Source organism: Rhinopithecus roxellana, chromosome 16 (genome assembly GCF_007565055.1).
Source record: "Rhinopithecus roxellana isolate Shanxi Qingling chromosome 16, ASM756505v1, whole genome shotgun sequence".
NCBI lineage: Eukaryota > Metazoa > Chordata > Mammalia > Primates > Cercopithecidae > Rhinopithecus > Rhinopithecus roxellana.
In genome coordinates this window covers 49,643,517-49,668,843 of record NC_044564.1, presented here as the reverse complement: position 1 = coordinate 49,668,843, position 25,327 = coordinate 49,643,517, and the positions used below count along the sequence as shown (strand labels likewise).

The following is a 25,327-nucleotide window of genomic DNA, read 5'->3' as shown; positions in this document are numbered from 1 at the left end:
GGGAGGCACTGGCAGGTGACCAGAGGTGGGAGGAGAGGGAGCTTGGACACTTCTCCCTGTGATTTCCTCCCTGTAGGACCATGGTTTGGCAGTGGCTGGGTTTCTGTTCTGAAAGATACAACTATCAGGTGACCCTCACTTTATAGCTGTAGGTTGTTCTGAGTTACAGTAACTGTTCCACCCCCAAGGTTCTCCACTATTGCTATCCTCAGGGTGCTTCAATAGTGTTGATTTTCTTAATGGTTCCCACACGTTTATAAAGAGATCCATCATTAAGTTCTCCTCGGTTCCCAATATGATTGTTTTTCCCTTCTGAGACCATGACTCATATTAATACATAACATTCAGAGGGTTGCTTTGAGAAGGTATTAAAATAATGCTTTTAAAGTGCTTAGTGCATTGTCTGGCACAGAATAAGCACTCATTCTCCTCCACTAATGTTATGATTATCTGTTTCCTTTTACTGCTTTATTTTATGTTTGGCAATATCTTTGTTTCATATGATTTTCAAAGAGTTGGTTGATTTGCTGAAATATTTTACTGTTAAAAATCATCTGAGCATATCTAAGCTTAATATTTACACTTGATCTTAGCCAAAAGGCTGAGCAGCAATCTAAGCTTAATTTTTTGGTTTATCTTATACCTTCAAACAAAGTGGTGGCTACTAATTTTTTCTCAAAAGATTTTTTTTTTTTTTTTTTTTTTTTTTTTTTGCTGTTAAAATAAATAAGACCCAGTGTAGTGTCATCTACCATTGACTTTGGAGCCTGAACATGTAAGAAGAAGAGTAGTGAGCTAAGGGTATATGGATCAAAGCTGGGAAATTTGGCTGGGAGGATAGTAATTCAGGAGGTTGAGGTCTTAGAGAGCAGTGCTCTGAGAAGCCAAGGATCTAGAGAGCCATGGAGTAGACCAGGGAACCAGCACCAGAGACTTAATTAAAATGATTTTGACTAGGCTGGACTCCCGTTACAGCAAAGCCTTTTTACTAAAGCAAAATGGACCCAAAGCGTCAGACTATAGCCATGATACTCTTGCAGTTGAAGGCTCTGGTTTTCTAAAGAGTAGTCTCTCTTTAAAAAACAAACAAACAAACAAAAAAACCCAGAAAATCTAGTGGTATTAATGTGTTCTGAGACTTCATGAATATCTTGGGGAATCTAGTCTTTCAGATAAAGTAATGGATTTTCTTGGTGATGAGTTCTGGTTCTTGGCTCTGAAACTCCAGCTTCATGATCTTCTAGAGTTTTGTATGGAGAAAATATTGAATCCCTGACATCCAATTTTGTTCCTAAGATCCCTGAGATGCTACCCTTGATGTTTCTGCGATTGGTTTGAGTACATCTTACAGTTTGCAGATTTTCCACAGAGCAATAATTGCTTAGTAATTAATTGAATTATGCTCTATGATAGAGAATGAATAATAATGATGATGATGATGATGCTATCTGAAGTCCTTGTAATTTACAAAGGGACTGCTATAAACATTTTCCTACTTAGGGTTTTTAAAATATACCAACCCTGAGAAGGATAAAGAAGGAAATAGAAAGTAGATAGAGTCAGTATATTTAATTGAATGCAGTTCTTTCTGTTTCATAGAAATACCAATTTGCTTTTTATTTCCCAATAGCATACAGTAATTGCTATTTTTACATATTTATGATGAAACAGTTGACAACTATGAGCTATCACTTATTTTTAATGTCAACTAGAGTCAACAATTAAAATCAGAATGTACTTCAATAAACACATGTTTTAGTAACTGACCATTTTTAGTGAGAATTCATTTTTCTTATATGTGGCTTCTATGTTTCCAGATGTGGGTATCAGAAACACATGAAAAGTTGTCACAAGTGTGTTTAAACACAGAATGGGCTGAAATGAAGAGCAAGGCCTTATTGAATGAGGAAACAGTGAGCTCTGGGATTATCGAAAGGTATTCTTAATACTTTCCTTTACTTACAGAATATGGACATGCAGAAAGGACTCGTATAAGTAGCAAAAAGGTATAGTGACCCCAGTTCCACACTAAAGGAACACATCAAGCACATTTGTCTCAAGCTTCCATGCTTTCTGCTCATGCTGATCTCTCTGTCTGGGAGTTTCTTTTCCTCAATTGTTTTTTTTTTTTTTTTTTTTTTTTTTTTTGAGGCGGAGTCTCGCTCTGTCGCCCAGACTGGAGTGCAGTGGCGCAATCTCGGCTCACTGCAAGCTCCGCCTCCTGGGTTCACGCCATTCTCCTGCCTCAGCCTCCCGAGTAGCTGGGACTACAGGCGCCCGCCACCTCGCCCGGCTAGTTTTTTGTATTTTTTAGTAGAGACGGGGTTTCACCATGTTAGCCAGGATGGTCTCGATCTCCTGACCTCGTGATCCGCCCGTCTCGGCCTCCCAAAGTGCTGGGATTACAGGCTTGAGCCACCGCGCCCGGCCACCTCAATTGTTTACCAATCAACTCTCTACTTATTCTGGGCCCAGCTAAAATGCCGTTTCCTCTTTATATGTGTGTGTGTGTGTTTTTTTTTTTTTTTTCCTGGCCCAGGGTTCTGACTATCCAGGTTTGAACCCCAGCTCTACAATTTACTGTAAAAGTTTTTTGGTGTTTATAACCCAGCTTGTTCACCTGTAAAATGAGGATTACAAAAGCATCTACTTCGTAGGGTTGTTATGAAATTTAGACGAAATAAAGTATGAAGTGTGCATAGAAGTATTGCCTGACATGCAGTAAGAATTAGGTAAGCTGTCAATCAGAATTAATTGCTTTTCTATTTTTGTCCTCTGAGTATTTTATGTCCTACATGGCAGTTGGACTTGCATTCTAGTTATTTATATGAAGGCATTTCCTCAGGAATAGAGAGTTCTTTGAGGATAGAAGCTCTATCTTCGTCATAGCTGTCATCCTGCATCCTGGTACAGTGCCTCCCCATGGAAGTGTATGACATATAGCCTTTGTCTTATACTGTAATTGTTGAAAAAGGCAGTCAAAATAATGACAAAAATGCTAAAATTTCCATTGACTTGTTGAGACATTTTGTTTTATAAAGTTTATGAAAGTTGCAAACATGAAAACTCTTTAAAAAGTAATCACCATAAAAATCCAACCCTAAATTAGTTTTTGTTTTGTTTTGTTTTTTGACATGGAGTCTTGCTCTGCCACCCAGGCTGGAGTGCAGTGGCATGATTTCGGCTCACTGCAACCTCCGCCTCCCAGGTTCAAGCAATTCTCCTGCCTCAGCTTCCCGAGTAGCTAGGACTACAGGCGCATGCCGCCACGTCCAGCTAATTTTTTTTTTTTTTTTTTTTTTTTTTTGTTGAGACGGAGTCTCGCTCTGTCGCCCGGGCTGGAGTGCAGTGGCCGGTTCTCAGCTCACTGCAAGCTCCGCCTCCCGAGTTTATGCCATTCTCCTGCCTCAGCCTCCAAGTAGCTGGGACTACAGGCGCCCGCCACCTCGTCCGGCTAGTTTTTTGTATTTTTTAGTAGAAGAGACGGGGTTTCACCATGTTAGCCAGGATGGTCTCCATCTCCTGACCTCGTGATCCGCCCGTCTCGGCCTCCCAAAGTGCTGGGATTACAGGCTTGAGCCACCGTGCCCGGCCGTTTTTTTGTATTTTTAGTAGAGATGGGGTTTCACCATATTGCCCAGGCTGGTCTTGAACTCCTGAGCTCAGGCAATTCGCCCGTCTCGACCTCCCAAAGTGCTGGGATTACAGGCATGAGCCACTGCACCCAGCCCCTAAATTAGTTTTACATGGCTCTAAAAGTTTACGTATTACACTCTAACAAGTTTTCTAAAAAATGTTATCTTGTTTTAGGGTCACTGGATTGCCTGCCACAGGTTTTGGAGCTATCTTTCCTAGACATCCACCAGATCGGAGCAAAATGTTAGTAGCCCCTAAACTGCTACAATTGTACAAAATGTTTCCTGATTCAGATGGTTTGTTTGCAGGGGTGAAGGTATGAGAGGGTGAGCCAAGGTCAACAAAATGCCCTTTACATGACATCTTTGACTTGCCTTTAACCAAATATTTTCTCCATTCACATGCATAGCATTAATAACAATAATAATACAACAGTAAATCCTCACTATTTGCAGATTCTGTATTTGTAAATTTTTGTTCTCTGTAAAATTTACCTATTTGATTCCCACAAGTCGATACTCATAGTTCTGTCGTGGGCATTTGTGGACATATGCAGAGTGGTAAAAAAGGGAAGGCACCAGATATGTACAGTCCCAGCTGAGGTCAAACAGGGTGAAGCCCTGCCTTCTTGTTTCAGCTCTCATTCCATAAACGTGTTCTTTTCACAGTCTATTCAGCGACACGTTTTTCAAAGTCTTATGCTTTTTGTTGGTGATCTCATTTAAGACATCCCTCAAGCATGGTGGCTGAAGTGCTGCCATGTTCCTTAGAGCAAGAAGGCTGTGATGTGCCTTTCAGAGAAAACTTATGTGTTAGACAAGCTTGATTCAGGCATGAGTTGCAGTGTTGTTGGTCATAAGTTCAAAGGTGATAAATCAAAAAATAAGATGCCTTTAAGCAGAAACAGACATTAAACAAAGTTTTATATTGATCGAGTGGTGACAATGTGACCAGAGGCTTGCAGGAACCTAACCCTATATTTCTCCTAAGATCAATGGTTCAATATTTGCTAATTCAGTGTTTCAGCAACTTCGTAGAACATTACTATGAACAAAGAGAACTGACTTTACAGCAAGAGACTATTTTTACTGATATAAGAGATAAGTCTGTTTTGGCAGGGAAGCATGAATTCTTACTACAAAAGAAAAAAAAATCTTATCCACTCATCTTTCTAAACATAAACTTTCATTATGTACAGTAAGTGATGTGGAAATACATTTCTAAGTATGACAAAATTCTAAGGATTGCATTGTGCATTATGGGGTTGTTGTGAAGATTAAGCAAGTTAATATACATCAAACAATTAGAGCAGTAATTGATGCATACATACTAAATTCTTCACTGGACATGGTGAACCTTTCAGTTTATAAACTCATATCAGTTCAGAGAAATTTTCTTGATTTATTTTATTCTTGACCTACTGTGTTTTCTCTGTTGTCTCTTCTGGAAATCTTTTATTTGAATGTTGGATTTCTTTTCCTGATCCTAAAACTTTCCTGCCTTTTTTCACCCTTTCTTTTTGGTCTTTACGATCTACTTTCCTCTCTGTTTCTTCAACTCTACCCTTGAATTATCTTTTTGTTTTCTGAATCCTTGTGTTTTTGTAGGATCTTTTTTTTTTTTTTTTTTTTTTTTTTTTTTTTTTTTTTTTTTTGGTTTCATGACTTCAGTATCTTCTCTTTTCTATCTGAAGATGTTAATGAAAGTTTTAATGATAGCTTAAAAATTTTTTTTCTTCCCCATGCATACTCTCTGTTTTCTCCAAGATGTCTGTTTTTCTGTTTTTTTATTTGTTGGTATGGTATCCATCTTCCACGCTAGAGACATTTTCCTCAGTCACCTGCTAATCAATCCTCTGCCCATGATTAAGAGATGGGGCTCCGACCCTGTGAGTGAGGCTTACTGCCTTGGAGATTCCCTGGAGGAATCTAGGTGGGTCATTATTTCAAAGAAACCCTGTACCAGTACAGTCATGTATTGTGTAATGTCAGGGATATGTTCCAAGAAATGTGTTGTTAGGTGATTTCATCGTTGTGTGAATATCATAGAGTGTACTTGCACAAACCAGATGGTCTAGCCTACTACACACTGAGGCTAGATGGTAAAATCCATTGCTCCTAGACTATCAACCTGTACAGCATGTTACTGTGATGAACAGTGTAGGCAATTATAACACAGTGTTAAGTATTTATATATCTAAACATAAAAAAGATGTAGTAAAAATACAGAATGAAAGATAAGATAAAAAATGGTTCACCTGTATAGGGCACATGCCATACATGTGCTCTGCAAGACTGGAAGTTGCTCTGGGTGAGTCTCTGAGTGAGCAGTGAGTCTATGAATGTGAAGGCCTAGGGCATTACTAAATACTACTGTAGACTTTATAAACACTGTATACTTAGGCTACACTAAATTTATAAAAAAAATTTGTATGTCCATTTTGCATTGCTATAAAGGAATACCTGAGACTGGGTAATTTATAAAGAAAAGAGGTTTATTTGCCTCACAGTTCTGCAGGCTGTATAAGCATGGCACCATCATCTGCTTGGCTTCTGGTGAGGCCTCAGGAAGCTTTAACTCACGGCAGAAGGTGAAGGGGAGGCAGGAATGTTGCATGGCAACAGAGGGAGCAAGAGAGAGGGGAGGAGGTGTCAGCATCTTTTTAACTACCAGATCTCATGTGAACTCTCCTTACTGCAAGGAGGGCACCAAGCTGCTCATGAGGTATCTACCCTCATGGCCCAAATACCACTCATCCGACCCCCACCTCCAACATTGGGGATCACATTTCAGTATGAGATTTGGATAGGTCAAACATCAAAAATACATCAACAATATTTGCCTTTCTTCAAAAAGACATTTACTTTAGCTTGTTGCACCTTTTTTACTTTACAGCTTTTTTTTTTTTTTTTTTTTTTTTTTTAACTTTTGGACTCTTTTAGCAACACTTAACTTAAAATGCAAACACATTGTATAGCTGTATAAAATATTTTCTTTATATTCTTATTCTGTAAGCTTTTTATTATTAAATAATTTTTTTTAACTTTTACAACTTTTTTCTTAAAAATGAAGACACAAACACACACCTTAGCCTAGGCCTACACAGGGTCCAGATCATCAATATCATTGTGTCCACCTCCACATCTTGAGCTACTGATAAGCCTTCAGGGGCAATACCATGCGTGGAATTGTCATCTTTTGTGATAACAATGCCTTCTTCTGGAATATGTCCTGAAGGACCTGCCTGCGGCTGTTTTACAGTTCACATTTTTTTTAATAAGTAGAAGAAATATACTCCAAAATAGTGATAAAAACCATAGTATAGTAAGTGCATAAACCAGTAACAGTTGTTTATTATTGTTATCAAGTATCATTATATACTGTACATAATCATATGTGCTCCACTTTTATATAGCTAACAGCACGTAGGCTTGTTTACACTAGCATCTCCACAAATATGAGAGTAATGCATTGTGCTAGGATATTACAAAGGCAACAACGTCAACAGAAATTTTTCAGTTCCATTATAATCTTATGGAGTCTTCATAGTACCTGCTGTCCAGCCTATTGTTGACTGAAATAGCGTTATTTGGCATGACTCTATTTTAGTCTCTCCTTTTGGGCTGGTCATATTCCCAGATAAGCCTCTTCAATCTCCCTTCTGAAGGGTGAAGAGTGGGCTGGTGCCTATGTTCTTAGAGTGAGCAAGGCAATTGGACAGGGACATCAATATGAATACTGCATAATGTATGGTCACTGAATTGAATTGTGTTTTTGATTAAGGACTTTCTTACCCTACAGATGAATAAATTTCTAGCTTTCTGCTAAGGAAGGGGAGGGGCAGTTACCTGGCAATGGGGGAAGAGCTTTGGAGCATCACCTGCTTTTCAGATAGCTCTCCCCACAGGCCTTTGCTGACTTAGGATTCATTCAGCTTTCTGCTAAGTGAGGAACCACTTGTCCATCTTCTCTTGAGTTTCCAAAATTTGTTTCTCTTGTCCTTTCTCCTATTCTCCATATTATGGGTTTTAAAAAAAACAAAACACTTTCTTAAGTTTCTTTACTGTAGTTTTAGTGGAGGTTTTTGAGGAAGCAAGATTCGATGCTCATCTTAACTCTGATGTTATCAAGTCTCACCTGATTCGCCACCTCCTCCAGAGGACCTTCCCATACCTACTGCCACCCCACCCCCAATAACTTGGTTAGGTCCCTCACTGTGGGTCCCCATAGCACTGTATGCTTCTTTTATGCAAACACTATTAATATTTGTTGCAATTGTTTGCTTTCTTCTCGTTCTTGTTCAATTCAATGCTCTGAAGGGAAAGACTATCACAACTCTGTCCCCAGTGCCTAAAGAGAGCCTAACCTGCAGCAAATACACCACAATTATCTCCTGAGTTAATAGATTAATTATTTCTGACGTCGAACAGCAAATTATAATAGAAGGGGATTTGGCTAATTCCTATTTTATTTGATTTAGGGGTTCAAGGCCTTTAGAGCCAAAAGTTGTTCTCAATTCTTTTTGGTAAATGCATTTGAAGACATAGTTTCTTTTAGAAAATCAGCCCTTATTAGTTTGAATTGCTAGAATTACTCATTTGTTTTATGTGATTCATGAGTATTAACAAGGAGATAAATACATGAACACCTTCAAACAGCCCCTACTAATTCCATATGTAATTCTTTCTTTCAGTTAATATACACTAATTATAGAATGTTTCATACAGTAGAATGCTGTGGTGTTTTAGAATCTGCTCTCTTGAATATTAAATAATCTTTTGCTTCTTGCCAACTCTACAGCTCTCCAAGTTAAATGTCAACTTTAAAAGGCAATGAATAAGAATGAGCTTGCTCAATGGACCAAAATATGCTTCAACTTATAAAAGAAAGACTGTAATCATAAGGTAAATTTAAGGTTTAGGTTACCTCTTAAGGGAGAAAAATCAGAATAAGGTATAGTTTTGTTTTAAGGAGACATTAGGTTGATGGACTTATCTTAATTTTTAGATAATGTCCATTATGCTGAAATGGCATTTGACTGACTCTCTTTCTCATAACTCAACCTATGTCCCACCTACTTTATTTTGGACCAGTGTGAAGAAGACATAACACCTTTCCCCCATAAGTGGATAGCAAACATCTCAATGAAACTAATTGAAAATCAGAACAGCTAGAATGTTTGACACCACCAGAACTTGTCACTCCTGACCTTAACTAAAGAAAAGGGCTCGGTGAATAATTCCTTCCACGTGCATCACAGATGGAGGAGATGGATGAAAAATAAATTTCAATATAGGGAACAGTTAGGATGACACTAAAGTGATTATCAGAGACTTAAACTTTAAAAATGAAATTTATAGACTTTGAGTCTGGATAGAGCTTATCTAGAACTAAAGCTATTGTCTTCCTTGAGAGCTGGTCTCAGTCCCATCAGTGAGTCTCCAAGGAACTGACAGTGGCCTGTGATGGGCAGAGTGAGAGTCAAGGAGGTTCGAAGACCTCTCAGGCATCAACAATGCCCGCTTGGTCTCAAACTATTAATAATACAAATGCATGTGTAGGGAGTCTCTAACATGGATAACTTATGCGACATGGATAGAGACAGTAGAGGAATAGAAACATAACAAGAGGCATGTTTCCTTTATGGCATATAGGAAAAGTGGATGGGAACATGAATATAGTTAGCAAGTCAATTTAAGAGTTTTTATTTGCCTTCCCACCTGATTCTTGGGCATTCTCAAGTAACGTTTACTTAATTTGAAAGTACACTTTACGAGGCGTGGAAAACAAATTCACTAATTATCAAAAGGCCCCTGTATATCTGATTATTTAATATAAAATCATCTTATGATTTGTTCGCAGAACCAGATGATTGTAGCTAATTCATTCTAGGAAGTAAGGTTTTCCATGTACAAATATCTGGGCTGTGTCTACGACCATTAAACAAGCAATCAGACACCAAACCAGCAAAACAAACAACAACCAGAACTGTATCAAGCAGATCCAATTTTGAAAGTGAGGTGTAGTAATAGGTATAATTTTATGTTATGATCTTATTTCTCAGAAGTCCTCATTTAAATATACACATAGAGTTCCTTCTCTATTCCCACTTTTTCACTTGACTTCACTTTTTTTCTCTTTAAAAAAAAGAAAGGAAAAAAATAGATACACATATAAACATGTGTGGTCCCAGGATAATGGTCCACAGAAGAAGTCAGTTTTTTTTTTTTTTTTTTTTTTTTTTTTTGATAGGGAAAAATCAGTTCAGGTAGTGTATTTGCTGTGTGAGAAGTAGGTCCGTGGGGCCCTGAGTTTGAGGGCTCCCCAGGAGTACTGAGTTCCTACTGGAGGCTGGAGAAGCACCTGAGGTAGAACTCACACAAAGTCAGCCCTAACTACTGTACCTTGTCATTTTCACCAAATTTGATTGCCTCCTGGTGGTAGTAATTAGTGCATATTGTTGAAATTTCATAATAAATAATTCATTTCCACATATCATCCAAACATTTATGTAATCCACATAATGGGAGAAGAAAGAAATTAATAGTGTTTGGGATCACTGAGTAGCTTTTGGAAATTGTGTGTGGTCGGGGTGGGGCGGGGAGGGAGGGTGTTTGCTTTTTTCAGAAAGAACATGGTATAGAAAAATAGGATAGAAAACCTGGGTTCTACTTCTGGGCCTGCAATAAACCTGCTACGTGACTGTGTGCTGCTTAATAGCCCTCTCTGGACTCCAGCTGTTTCCATTTGCAAAATGAGGGGATTGAACCAAATGATCTGTAAAGTCCTTTCCCACTCTAAAATTTTATGGCTCTAGGAGAAAGGCATCTATAGTTTCTATAGTTGCATAAATGGGCAAGTTAAATGAGGCCCAAAAGTAGTTCAGGCAGTTAAGTGTTCATTGTTGGGATAGAGCACTTATCCATATGTGTGTGGAGTGGTCACTTCACAGTAGCAGTAGCAAGCCTGGGCCACAGTTTAAATTCTTCCGTTTTATTCCTCTCTCTGAGACATTAGCATCTATAAAATCTTTGGCACTCTTCAGAGGAAAGGGACTACATATAAATAGTAAGAAGGAATTTTTCTTTTCTCAAAGTATAGTACAGGAAATTTATTTTCTTTTCTACTTATGCACTTGTGCTGTGGCTTGTCTCCTGATAAAATATTACCCAGTTGTTGAACATTTTGCTAGATGAAAAAAGTTTAAAAAGTTACCTTATGGTGATGATGATATGGTATGATTTGTGTCCCCACCCAAATCTCATCTTGAATTATAATCCCCATAATCCCCACACGTCAAGGCAGAGACTGGGTGGAGACAACTGGATCATGGGGGCAGTTTCCTCCATGCTGTTCTCTTAATAGTGAGTGAGTTCTCATCAGATCCGATGGTTTTATAAGGGCCTTTTCCCCTTTCGCTGACTCTTCTCTCTCCTGCTGCCCTGTAAAGAGGTGCCTTCCACCATCATTGTAAGTTTCCTGAGGCCTCCCCAGCCATGTTGAACTGTGAGTCAATTAAACCTCTTTTCTTTATAAATTACCCAGTCTTGGACAGTTCTTTATAGCACTGAGAGAATGAACTAATACAGATGAGGAGGAGGGTAACAACAAAAATAAGCAAAGAGGAGAGTTGGGTGATGAAAGGCCATGAGGGTGAGACAGGCTTGAATTCAGTTATTGATTCTCCAACTTATTGATTGTAGGACCTTTCATTTTTGTCTGGCCAGCTTTCTTCTCTTGGACAACATCTTCTCACCTATTCAGTGTAATTTGACTAGGCCATATTATGGATGGCTGACTCTGTTCCCCACTTCTACCTCCTCACAAGCCTAAGTATTGGGCACAAGATCCAGACCAGGCTGTTCAGAGGATAGTTATTGGAGTTCTAAAGAAGATGCCCTCTTCTTCTCCAGTTGCAAGTTACAGAGGACATCCCGCTTCTGTGGGAGTATCTGTGTAAAAATGAAATTAAGCAGAGGTATGGGAAAAGACAGTTCTGATGATATTCTTCTTATATGAGCTGATATTTTCCTTTAATTTTTACCTATTAAGTTTGAGTTGGGTTTCTATAACTTATACTAATACTGATAAGCAAACACTTACATGATGCTTATTATGTACCAGGCACTATTCTAAGTGTTTTATATATGTTAACTCAGTACTCTCAACAAAAACTCCATGAATTGGTTTCATCATTACCTGCATTCTGTGATGGGAAATACAGAAGCACAGAGAAGTAAATAACATGTCCAAACTCTCACAGCTGGCCAGGGATAACGGCCAGTATTTGAGCTGAGACAGTTTAATGCCAAAGCTCACAGCCACTCTTCTGTGCTGCTTCTCTGATTAACAGGCCAACTAAGAGACCTCTGGTACACACTTAAGTTTCCTGAACATCACTTACCTCTGTAAACATGGAGAGAGTAATTGCTATATTTAGGCAGGCCAGGCCTTGAGCACTGGATTAGTCAGTATTCTCCAAGAAACAAAACCAATATGATATATATGAGGAGATTTATTATATGCTTACGTGGTTATGGAAGCCAAGAAGTCCTACCATCTGTCTTCTGTAAGCTGCAGGGCTGAGAAAGCCAGTGATGCAATTCACTTAGAGTCTGAAGGCTGGAGAGCCAGGGGAGATGATGGTGTAACTCCTGGTTCAACTCTGAAAGCCTGAGAACTAGAGGGACTGCTGATGTAAATCCCAGAGCTCAAATGCCAGATAACTAGGAGCTCAGATGCCCAAGGTCAAGAGAAAATGGATATCCTAGCTCGAGAGAAAATGTACCCTTCCTCTTTTTGTTCTGTTTAGGCCCTTCATGAATTGGATGACGTTTACCTACATTGGTGAGGGCAAATCTTTATTCAGTCCACTGATTCAAAAGCTACTGTATTTTGGATTAGCAAAATAGATGGACAGAAACAGACAGAAATAATGTCTTACCTGCTATCTAGGGATTCTTTGGCCCAGTCATGTTGACACATAAAATTAGCCATGACAAGCACTAAGCTTATAAAGGAAATACTGGTGAAAAGTTATTTATCCATTTTGAAATTTCTCAAATCAAATGTTCCATTTCTTAAACTACCCAGGCTCCCGGCTCCTTAGACATGCCTAGGTCCTGGCTTGACATTTTTGCCCTGTGAGGCAGCAATGCTACCTGAGTGCATATCACCAACTTGAATTTCCTGGAATGGATGACTTGACTGGTACTGAGTGGTGACGGCTTACTAGTTGGCAAGTTTGCTGAATTAATTTCAGAGTCAACCTAAATGCGATTTTTCTTTGTGTTATCCTTGCATATAGGATATCTCTCCTTAGCTGATGTTTGTTGAAGTCAAATGACCGAGAAGGTGTGGGATATTGGTGTTAGTATTTGGGGTTGTGACTCAGGTCCTGATGAGTTTGGTTTGGAATTTGGATTGTGTGCTTTGGAAAGGATATTTTAACGGCGGGTAACAATAGACTATTCTATCGCTATCCTTGCATTGTAATTCAAATAATTTGATAAGAAATATATGTGAAAGCACCACATATAGTACCTGTTAGATCTGAAGTTTTGGCATCCCGATGGGCTGATGGCTGACTCAGACCATCCTTTGCTTCCTGTAAGTCTTTTTTGAGTCTAACTTTATTACAGTAGCCATTCAAGTTGTATCTGCCAAGTGGAAAGTCCGGTTTCTTTGTAGTTTTGAGTGTGCTCAGTGAGGCTCTAAAACTAGCATTATGAAGATAGGCTTATATGATTTATCTTGTGGTCACTAGTTTGCAGAGATGGCCACAGCACTTTGTTCCCTCCCTGAACATGCATGCTGCTGCTCCCAGGAAGACGCTGAGGTTATTTGCCTGCCTTCTGCACCTGGGCTGGCCTGGTGACTGGTTTTGATTAATAGAATGTGGCAGAAATGATATCCTGGATTTCTGAGTACAGACATTAAGAAAAGTAGTAGTTTCTACTTTCTGATTCTCAGATCCTAGCTGAAATGCTGTGAGAAGCCCAAGACACATGGAGAAGCCACATGGAGGAGAATCAAGGCTTGTGTTTGACAGCTCCAGTGAAGTTCCCAGACAATAGATAAAACAAACTGGAGCCATGTGAATGAACTGTCTTGGATCATCCAGCCCAACCAAACCTCTGGACAACTGTAGCTCTAACTAACATCACATGGAACAGATAAACCACCCGGCTGAGCTAATCATTCCACAGAATAATCAGAGATAGTAAAATAGTTTTTTTTTTTTTTTCTTTGAGATGGAGTCTCGCTCTGTCGCCCAGGCTGGAGTGCACTGGCCGGATCTCAGCTCACTGCAAGCTCTGCCTCCCGGGTTTATGCCATTCTCCTGCCCCAGCCTCCTGTAGCTGGGACTACAGGCGCCCGCCACCTCGCCCGGCTAGTTTTTTGTATTTTTTAGTAGAGACGGGGTTTCACCGGGTTAGCCAGGATGGTCTCAATCTCCTGACCTCGTGATCCGCCCGATTCGGCCTCCCAAAGTGCTGGGATTACAGGCTTAAGCCACCACGCCCGGCCCAATAGTTGTTATTTTAAGTTACTTTTAAGCCATAACAATAGGTAATTGAAACAACCTTCATATCTCTTAATACCATCTTATATGGTCATTTCTTCTGATATTAAGCCTATAGATATAGTTTTTGCCATTTTTAATCTATCAGAGATGCAAGAAGTTCAAATTGTGGGGACTGATGAGCTAATAAAACAATGTGCACAATAATCAACTCAAAATGGACTAAAGATTTCAGTGTAAGACCTGAAACCATAAATCTCCTAGAATAAAACATAGAGAAAAACCTTCTTGACATTGGTCTTGGAAATGAAATGATTTTTTGGACAGACATCAAAGGTACAGGCAGCAAAAGCAAAGCAAACAAACAAAAACAAAAATGAGACTACATCAAACAAACAAAAAAAAGCTTCTTTACTGCAAAAGAAACAAAAATGAGGCTGGGCGTGGCGTCCCCAGCACTTTGGGAGGCCAAGGGCAGTGGATCACTTGAGGCCAAGAATTTGAGATCAGCCTGGCCAACACGGTGAAACCCCATCTCCACTAAAAATACAAAAATTAGCTGGGCATGGTGGCACATGCCTGTAATCCCAGCTACTCGGGAGGCTAAGGCAGGAGAATAACTTGAACCTGGGAGGCGGAGGTTGGAGTGAGCCGAGATCATGCCATTGCACTCCAGCCTTAGCAACAGAGTGAGTGAGACTCTGTCAGAAAAAAGAAAAAAAGAAAAAGAAACGAAAAATGAAAAGGCAACCTATGGATGAGGAGAAAATATTTGTAAGCATATATCTGAAAAGAGCTTCATATCCAAAATTTACAAGGAACTCATACAACTTATTAGTAAAACAAACAAACAAAAAAATAGCCTGATAAAATGAGCAAAGGACTTAAATAGGCATTTTTCCAAAGAAGACATACAAATGGCCAATAGGTATTTTAAAAGGTGTTCAACATCACTAATTACCAGGCAAATATAAATCATAACCACAATGAGATATCACCTTATGCCTGTTGGGATGACTATTATCAAAAAGACAAAAGATAAGTGTGGGTGAGCATGAGGAGAAATTGGAAACCTTGAACACTGTTGGTGGGTGTGTAAAACAGTGCAGCCATTATGGAAGAAAGTATAGAAGTTCCTTTCCTTAACAATAAAAAGTAGAACTACAATATGATTTATCAGTCATGCTTCCAGGTACACATCCAGAGGAAATGAAACCAGTATCTTGTAAAGATATCTGTACCCCCATCTTCATTGCAGCATTATTCATAATCGCCAAGATGCAGACTCAAACTAAGTATCTGTTGATGGATATTATTTCACCTTAAAAAAGAAGGAAACCCTGCAATTTGTGACAACGTGGATGAACCTAGAGGATATGATGCTAAGTGAAATACAGACCCAGAAAGAAAAATACTGCATAATCTCACTTTTACATGGAATCTAAAACGTTGAATTTATAGAAGCTGAGAGTAGAATGGTGGTTCCACGACCTGAGGGGTGGGAGAAATAGAGAGATGTTGGTCCAAGGGTGCAAAGTTTCAGTCATGCAAGATGAATAAGCGCTAGAGATCTAATGTACAGCATGAGGATTGTAGTTGACAATCATGTATCACATACTTGAAATTTGCTAAGAAAGTAGATCTGAAGTGTTCTCATTGCAAAGAAAGGTAACTATGTGAGGAGATGAATATGTTAATTAACTTGACTGTAGTAAAAAACAGTTTAATATGTAAATATGTATCAAAACATTGTATCATGCACTTTATACATGTACAGTTTTGATTTAAAATAATTTAAAAAGCCCAAAGTGAGTGGCGAAGATTTTTTAAACATCAGGGCTGTGAAATTTATATTTAAGCCTGACATCTCCTTTAATCCCATGTGTATTAATAGAGAGCCAGTATAACTAGTATTACTCTTCATAATATTTAAAGTTTATGTAGTTGTCATAGAAAATCATTAGTTATAATTACTTAAAATGAAGACTTCAGTTGATGTCAGTGAATAGTAGCGTACTATGCATCTTTCAGCTACAGAGGTGGTTTCACAGGAATGAGAGTTTTCCAGAATTTCAGAAATCTTTGCTACTATCTGTATTTAATTTGATTCTGTATTTGACAGTTACAGAGTTAAATTATTGCCCAACCATTTAAATCTTATATTGTTCTTTCAAATGGCTTTTTAAAAGGAAATTGAGGAAATTACATTTGTCCCACATATCTGAGTTAATTCTTTCAATATAACCATTTAATGAGTGCATACTATTTACTAAGAAGAGTTAGGCACTGGGAATATAGAAAAAGACATCAGCTCATTTGTCCAATGTATGAGATGGAAAAACAACCAATTAAAACTTATGCATCAGCCAAGGAATATGCTTGGCTGAAAGTAACAGGAAACCTAACTAATAGCAGCTTGAATAATTAAGACACTTATTTGGTCACCTGGCATGAAATATAAAGGCAAGGGGTCCAAAACTGGTATGGCACTTAAACAATGTCATCAAGAATCTGGATCTTTTTGTCTTTCTTCTTTGTAAGTCTTATTAAGTAGCTTTTGTCCTTGCGATCTCAAGATGGTTGCTATGCCTCCAATCCCCATTCTGTTCCAGAAAGAAAGAAGTGAAAAAGTAAAGAGGTAAAGGGAAACCCTCCCCAGGATCTTCATCCTACATCTATTTCACGAACTGTGGCTTGGCCACCCATGGCTACATGATTGTTTTCAGCTTCTAAGTAGAGAAAGACAAGGCAGAAGGGAATTTGGAATAAGTGTTGATTGGGCCAGACTATCCGCCACAACACACTAGGGGCGAACATGATGCAAGGGAGCACTGCATCAGATTGGGAGGTCAGGAAAGGCTTCTAGGTAGAAGCAACACCTGAGCTGAGTCACAAAGTCTGAGCTGGAGTCAGCCAGATCAACAGGAAAGAAGGGGACCCTAGGCAGAGGATGAAGGATGTACAAAAAAGGCAGGGAGGCCTGGCGTGGTGGCTCACACCTGTAATCCCAGCACTTCGGGAGGCTGAGGTGGGAGGATCACCTGAGGCCAGGAGTTCAAGACCAGCCTGGCCAACATGGTGAAACCCCGTCTCTACTAAAAATACGAAAGTTAGCCAGCAAGGTGGCATGCACCTGTAATCCCAGCTACTCGGGAGGCTGAGGCATGAGAATCGCTTGAACCAGGGAGGTAGAGGTTGCAGTGAGCTGAGATCGCCAACACTGCATTCCAGCCTGGGAGACAGAGTGAGACTCCATCTCAAATAAAAATAAAATAATAATAATAAAAGACAGGGAGGAGTGGGACCTATGGGAGGCATGCATGGCTCATAGAGCAAGAATTTGCAGTGATGACAGGTAAAGTTGGAGAGAAATGCTGGGGCTAAGAAAGCAGGACCTGAAAGCCATGCTGAGCTCGGACTTTATCGTGTAGGTGGTATTAAAGGTTTTTGAGCATAGAGTGGGAATAATCAGATTTGTATTTAGAAAACAGAGAACAGATTGGTAGGCAACTGAGATTGCAGTCTCGAACGTATCAAGGCAAGATGTAAAAAAAACCTGACCTTAAGCAATGGTGGTGTGGAGGCGGAGAAGGGTGCAGATTGCAGATTTTAGATCTAGCTAAAAAAAAAAAAAAAAAAAAAGGGGGGGGGGCATTGACATCTACTTGAAGATTGATTAATTATGGGGGTAAAGCAGACTTGAGATTGATTCCTAGGCTTCTGGCTTAGGCAACTGGAGGGTGGTGGGGCCATTTACTGAGGCAGTGAAGTCAGGAGGAAGAGCAAATATCAGATGGCATGTGGATATTTGAGACTGGAGCACAAGAGAGATTACTGATCCAATCCCAACTGCTAATATAGGTATCCTAGCTGATTCCTTGGCCTCATCTTTTCCTTTCAATCTGTTCTCCAACCTGCAGCTTGAATAATCCGTTTAAAACGTAAAGATAACCAACCCCTCCCACTGTTTAATGTCATTACAGTATAGTTTTCTCTTCTACCTTAATGAGCATTTACTATGTGTCTGGCACTGAGATAAGGGCTTTACATGCCCTATTTTATTTAATGCTCATTCTTTAAGATAGATACTGCAACAATCCCCATTAGGAAGGACTCAGAGGAGTAAAGTAACTTTCCAAAAGTTTTTTATCCAGTAAGCACCAGAGCTGGACTTTAAACTCCTATCTGCTCTAACTGCAGAGCCTGTGTCATTAACTTTTAATGGGAAAAACTGCAATTACTTTTGCACCAACCTAAATACTACATTGCATCATCTTTGATGCTTACATGTGTATAGTGCTCCATATCTTTCAGAGTATTTTCACACACATTATCTATTATTCCATTCTGCTTAACATTCATACAAGGTCATTTGGGTGAGTATTTTAATTGTATAGAGGAGAAAATCAAAGCACAAAAATAATCAAAGAATTCTATTCCTCATTAAGTAATTAATCCATCGATTCTGTAGATATTTATGAGGCCGATACTAATGGGAGGAGTTTGAATGCAGAGTGGTTAAGTGACTTTCTCAAGGCTCCATGACTGCTTAATGGCATAGCAGAAACTGGAAGCTTTGGGTCACGGTTCTGTGCTCTTGATGTGAGGGGAGAACATCTTGCAAAGCTTCTAGGAATCTTAGCAAATGCTGGGCTTGGATCAGGATTAAAATCAGATTCAAATTGTCCTCCATTTCATCTTTCCTCTCCACCTCTTACCCCCTAGCTTCTTAGAGGTTGATCTCTTAAAAAATAGGCCTGGGGGCCGGGCACATGGCTCATACCTCTGGTCCCAGCATGTTGAGAGGTTGAGGTGGGAGGATCAGTTGAGCCTAGAAGTTCAAGTCTGCAGTGAGTTTGAATCACCTGTTCTGTGAAAGGACTGTATATACAAAGCGACCCCCAAATGCTGAAGAAATAAGAGAGGCAGACAAATCCAGGTCATAGGTTTCGGGTAGTTTAAGGGAACTTAAAAGCAGGGAGAGTTACAGAAGAATGGTCTTGGGAGGCCACAATACAGGTAGATCTCCACATCGCAAATCCCCAGACCCAGGGCTTAAATCTTAGGCAAAGTATCACTGCTCTGAAAGGAATGTGTAGGTGGCTATGGATGTCAAAGCCTATGATTTCCAGAACAACAAGGGTCATTTTGGAGGAAACTTACAATGAGTAGGTCTTCCTACATAAAGAGTAATACATCAGTCAGACATTTGGGAGGCATTCTTGAACTTGGGGTTAGTTAGAAGTTACATGATGGACTGGCATTTAAAATAAGTCACTCTTCTCTCCTTGTGGCCACTGCACTCCAGCTAGGGTGATGGAGTGAGACCTTGTCTCAAAAATAAAGAAATAAAATTTTAAAAATAGGCCTGGAATTCAGCAGCTGTGGATTTGTTCTGTGGCTAATTCAGCAGGTAGAAGTAGGAGGAAATGACAGGGATGTCTGTATCAGCTCAATATAAGTTTTTTTTGTTTGTTTGTTTTTGTTTTTGAATGATGGTTGCTGTTAAGAATGAGACAGAGATTTCCAGAGTGGTTGTAAGTTGCAGTCCCACCTGCACAATGTACCCCTCACCTTAACACAGGGTCAGGTAGACTCCATGACCGGCTGTGGCTACGTTTGTCTTAAGTAATGAATACTGCTTTTACTGCTACCAGTGATGAGATTAACTCCAAATTAATTCCCTGCTTCTTTAAATCACATACTCAGATTCAGACTCCTAGATGGGACCTATCTGATTTGGTGAATACATGTCACATGCCCTTGTTCTGGCTGCCAGGAAGCTGGGTGATAAAATATCTACCACCCATCTAGACAAAACAGAAAAGAAACAGAAACAGTTGATCTTTAAGGTTCCTTTGAGCTTAAGAAGCTGTGATTCTGTGGGCTTGGGTACATCATCTTGTCATCGAGTCGCACATGTTACCACTGGTGTTAGGGCAGCTGTCGATGTTTTAACTCATACCATGAATTTTATGATAACTCCAATATCAGACACTGTTTCCTTTCTTATCTTATGAAACATCTTTCTTTGTACTCTACCTTACAAAGTATATAATAACTACAACCGTTAAAGACAAAAGAGGGCAAGCATAGCAAATTGTGTGCGGTGCAGGGTGAAAGCCAGCCACCTAACTTCCCGGCATCCTTACAGTGTGGCATATCCTAGTGAATTTACTGGTTTCTGGTCTTCAGTTTTACATTTCTGGAAAGCCTGTTTTTATCAGTACTTCAGAATTTATCTGACACATGGAGACCAACTTGTGCTCATTAAATTCACGAGAAACATCAGAATTCTAATTAGTTAATTTATGAGAAAAAAAATTTCAAGCACACCAGAAGGTCATGTCAGCCTAATAAAAGGCATTCTCTCTCTGTGAAAAACCATATGGGAAGCCAAACAATAATCAGAATGTTGTTCTCTCTTTAAAATCAGAGCAAGGGGAGTTGGTTACATGATTACAATGATTAATGGCCTTAGACTTCAGTGGCCTGATTGTAATAGGATTCTTTTGGTGGTAAGGAACAAAAACACAATTAAAATTTTCTTGGGCAAAAAGGACAGTTTATTAAAAGAATACTGGAGTGCCTCATGGAACTTTGGGAAAGTCCTTTGAAGAACCTGGTTTCAGAGATTACTGGAATCGGGACTAGAAGAAACCTGGGATTCTCTTCCTGCTGGCTTCATTCCCTCCCTCTGAGGATCAACTTCTTCCACTGGCTGGAGGAGGTTACATCCCTTAGTTACTGCCATGGGAGAGTGAGTGGCCCTTTTCATTGGTTACTATTAAGAAAAGGAAATCCCTGGCCGGGCGCGGTGGCTCAAGCCTGTAATCCCAGCACTTTGGGAGGCCGAGGCGGGCGGATCACAAGGTCAGGAGATCGAGACCATCCTGGCTAACACGGTGAAACCCCGTCTCTACTAAAAAATACAAAAAACTAGCCGGGCGAGGTGGCGAGGTGGCGGGCGCCTGTAGTCCCAGCTACTCGAGAGGCTGAGGCAGGAGAATGGCGTGAACTCGGGAGGCGGAGCTTGCAGTGAGCTGAGATCTGGCCAGTGCACTCCAGCTTGGGTGACAGAGCGAGACTCCGTCTCAAAAAAAAAAAAAAGAAAGAAAAGAAAAGGAAATCCCAAAGAGGGTCCAGACTTAACAGCCACAAGTAGGGACGGGAGCAGCAAAGCAGAGCAACCTGGCAGACGCTTGTTTCTGCTCGTTCCAGATAGTGACTTAAAGTCACTGTTGGCTGTAAGTCCGGTTTAGTGGATTGATATTGATGTAGTCCAGCTCTGCTTCCAGAACCAGGGGGATCTGTTTGTGAACCAGGATACCTCTTTCCCAAGACAATGCCTAGAAATAATGCCTCCCTTGTCTTTCTGACCTCTTGCTTCCTGGAGTTTCTCTGAAAGGCATTTCTTTTTTAATGGACCTGTTATTTCTGCTACAGCTAATATCTAGAGGAAGATCCATGTTGATTTCCCATATTTTTATTCTCAAAAGACCTCCTTATTTCAAATTTGGGGAGCACGTAATGTACTCTCTATCACTTGAAGATTGATTGTGGTCCTGTTCTTCGGATTTTTTTTTTAAGGGAGCGAGGAGGGAGGAGGCAATCACAAAGAGTTGGTGAGTAATTGGCTGAAAGTCATCATTCAATATTATAAAAGTTTCCATTTTGTTCCGCAATCCCTTTATAGAAAGATAACTGAACGTTTTAATCTTTCACCTGTATTTACTTTGCATACTCATTGTAGTTAATCTATATCTCTTTATATTCTAATTTTATTTTTAATGATTTAGTTATTCAATGAATGTTTCTCATTGCCTACTTTGTATCAGACTCTGTGCTGGGAGGTGATAAGGAGAGGGAGAAGGGCTCAATTAGGAGGGATAGGTTTCTGTCTGCTTTACATGAGTAGAGAGATACCCAAACTGACCTGCAGGATAGTTCAGCCCAAAGCAACTCTCCAGTGTTCTACTGGGGTTCCTGATAAGCATATCATTTGAGTCATAACTTTGAGTGAGAAGAGGGTAGGGAAGCAAGTTCACTATTATCTATTAACACAAACATATTTTAAGATTATGGAATATTTTCATTATCTAAAATACTCTTCAAACACCCATCTACTCGTTACCCAGTTATAATGTAAGTTAATATTTTTACTATACATGCTTCAATGTTTTTAAAGAAATGGTTTATCATGATTTATATAGCCATTCAATATATCCATTTTCTTGCAGGACATTAGCTTCCAAATTTTCACTATTACAAATAAGGCCACAGTAACTATCATTATACACACCTCCTTGAATATATATGTAAGAGTTTCTTTATATCCCATAAATATTACAATCATAAATCATCAATTCACAATAACATTTTTTTAAAAAGAGTTTTCTTTATATTCAGAATTGCTGGGTAATAAGACATATGCACCTTCAATTTTGCAAGATATTGCCACTAGTTTATTTTGAACATTTTTATTGTTTCATATTCTCATAAACAGGGATTTTTAATTTTTATCAATCTAATAGATATTGCATGCCATTTCATTGTTGTTTTACTTTGCATTTCACTAATTACTAAATTTGATTTGCAAGAGTTTTAAAGGCTGGGCACAGTGGCTCACGCCTGTAATCCCAGCACTTTGGGAGACCAAGGCAGGTGGATCTCTTGAGGCCAGGAGTTCAAGACCAGCCTGGCCAACATGACAAAACCCCATCTCTACTAAACATACAAAAATTACCGGGGCTTGGTGCGTGCCTGTAGTTCCAGCTACTGGGGAGGTTAAGGCAGGAGAATTGCTTGAACCTGGGAGGAGGAGGTTGCAATGAGCCATGATTGTGCCAGTGCACTCCAGTCTGGGGATGACACAGTGAGATTTTGTCTAAAAAGAAAAAAAAGGGTTTTAAAAAATTAATTGTGTTATTAATCCTCTTTTGATTAGATTTATGTTATTAATCCCCTTTTGGTTAGATTTATTTCATTTTATTTTACTATTTTTTTGAGATGGAGTCTTACACTGTCTCCCAGGTTGGAGTGTAATGGCGCGGTCTCGGCTCACTGCAACCTCCACCTCCTGGGTTCAAGTGATTCCCCCGCCTCAGCCTCCTGAGTAGCTGAGACTACAGGCACCCACCACCACGCCTGGCTAATTTTTGTATTTTTAGTAAAGATGGGGTTTCACCATGTTGGCCAGGCTGGTCTCAAACTCCTGACCTCAAGTGATCCACCTGCCTCGGCCTCCCAAAGTGTTGGGATTACAGGCGTGAGCTACTGCACCCGGCCTTTTGATTAGATTCATAATAAATATGTTCTTCTAGTCTTTGACTTTTCTGAAAACTTTGTTTATATATCTTTTGATCAACAGAAGTTTTAAATTACAATTTAGTCAAGACCTATATATGAAATGTCAAACTCTAAAATTTTAGAAATTATATATATATTCACATACAGAAATGTATATGTAACATACATGTAATATATATGCATATATGTAATATTTTTATAAGACTAAAGGTTATTATGTGACTCACCCTTTCCCTACTGATTTGTAAGGTCATTTCTGTCATACACCAAATTCCTACATTTAAGCAGATCTGCTTCCAGGCTTTCTTTACATTTTCTCAATTGGTCTATTTTTATATTGACTCTCTTTGGCACTTCATGGAGTCATATGACTATTAGGATTTGTTTGTCGAGTTCTACAAAACACCTTATTGGTGTTTAGATTGGAAGTGCTTTAAATTTTTTGGATGAAATAATTGCTATCATTATATCCACCATTCCACACATACATAAATTATTTTACGTTTTTCAACAACATTTTGTATTTTCCCCATAAATGTCTTGTATATCTTCTGTTATATGTATTCTTATAGGAAACTTAGATATTTTGTTGCCAAGTATAAATGAGATTTTCCTACTTTGATTATGCTTTCTAATTTCTTGTTGCAGGTATACGGCTATGCTATTTTTGTATATTGATCTTTTATCCAACAACCTTGCTGAAACTTGCCTATTGTTATAATTTGTAGATTCTCTAGTATTTTGTAAAATGTAAACAACTTTGTCATCCATGGAGGATGACGATTTTGTTTTCTTTATTCCGGTTATGCTATTTGCTGATGTTGATTTTGCTGGTTTTTCTTGTTTTACTGTGTTTTCTAGGCTCTCTAGTGCATTATTGAATAGAAGTGCTAAAGGAGGACTTCTGTGACTGGGAATATTTCAGGGGAGAATTTTCATGAGCTTAGTTTTTATTCTTATTTATTGTGTTCTTCTCTTAGTAATGTTGCCTTGTTCTGTTCATTTAAAGTATGATGGATTTTCCTGGACTAGCAGCAATCATAGATCATTCTATCCCAGAGGAATGAAAACTTTGGGCAGTTTGCTTAATATCTTAGTTCAAGAGTGCCCTCTTCAGTTCTAACAGTGAAGTGAGGCTTGTTTAATTATTGACACGTTTCCAGGGTGGTAAAATGTAGGAGGGAGTGATGTTTACTGATATCGCGATACTGTCTTATAGCCCTAGGATCCTTATTTTCTTGTGTTTTATTTCTTATTTTTCTTTACCTTCTAGTTGCCCCCCTCCTCTCTAGAAGCAGTGGCTTCCCAAGACTATAACTGTGGTCCTGGATACTTCCTTGAAAAGTCATACTTCAGATATTCTGGTCTCAGACCTGTTCTCATGATTTCCTCATCAGAAAAGGGCATTCTCTTTCTGTGGGTGCTGTCCTCTGTGTTCTACCTCTGCTAGAGACTTGCTACCTCTCCTGTCTTCCATGTAATCCCTGCCTGATTCTGTTTCAGCATGGGCTCTGATTTGACTCTACTGTTTCTGGACTGTTCTACCTACATGTAAATTGAAGTTTGTGGTATTCCCTATCCTTCACTATACTCTACCTGTGGGCAATTGTGTAGTTTTATTTGCTTTACTGTTGACTCGTATGGTTTTGGAGGATGTATGTAGATATGTGGATTTAAGGAACCAAAGGGTTGAGAAATGTGTGTTGCAACCTTCCTGCATAACTGTGGATTTACCATTTTATTTCTGTGATTCTGGTCTTTTTTTGCCTTACATATTTGTATTAGGCTGTTTTTGCATTGAAATAAAGAAATCCCTGAGACTGGGTAATTTATAAAGAAAAGAGGTTTAACTGGCTC

General features: G+C 39.2%; 1 protein-coding gene across 5 annotated transcripts in view; it reads left to right on the top strand.

Moving 5' to 3' along the window:
• The window catches only part of C16H9orf135 (chromosome 16 C9orf135 homolog), an 86,131-nt gene that overhangs the window by 35,762 nt on the left and 25,042 nt on the right, over nucleotides 1-25,327 (top strand). For 4 of the 5 annotated variants that reach the window (XM_030920049.1, XM_010362949.2, XM_010362948.2 and 1 more), the window contains 2 exons: nucleotides 1,818-1,936; nucleotides 3,811-3,879. In XM_030920049.1, coding sequence (XP_030775909.1) covers nucleotides 1,818-1,936; nucleotides 3,811-3,879 — 188 coding nt within the window. Of the gene's footprint in view, nucleotides 1-1,817; nucleotides 1,937-3,810; nucleotides 3,884-25,327 lie in introns of all 5 variants that reach the window. The other variant, XR_004054024.1, reaches the window with a different exon arrangement.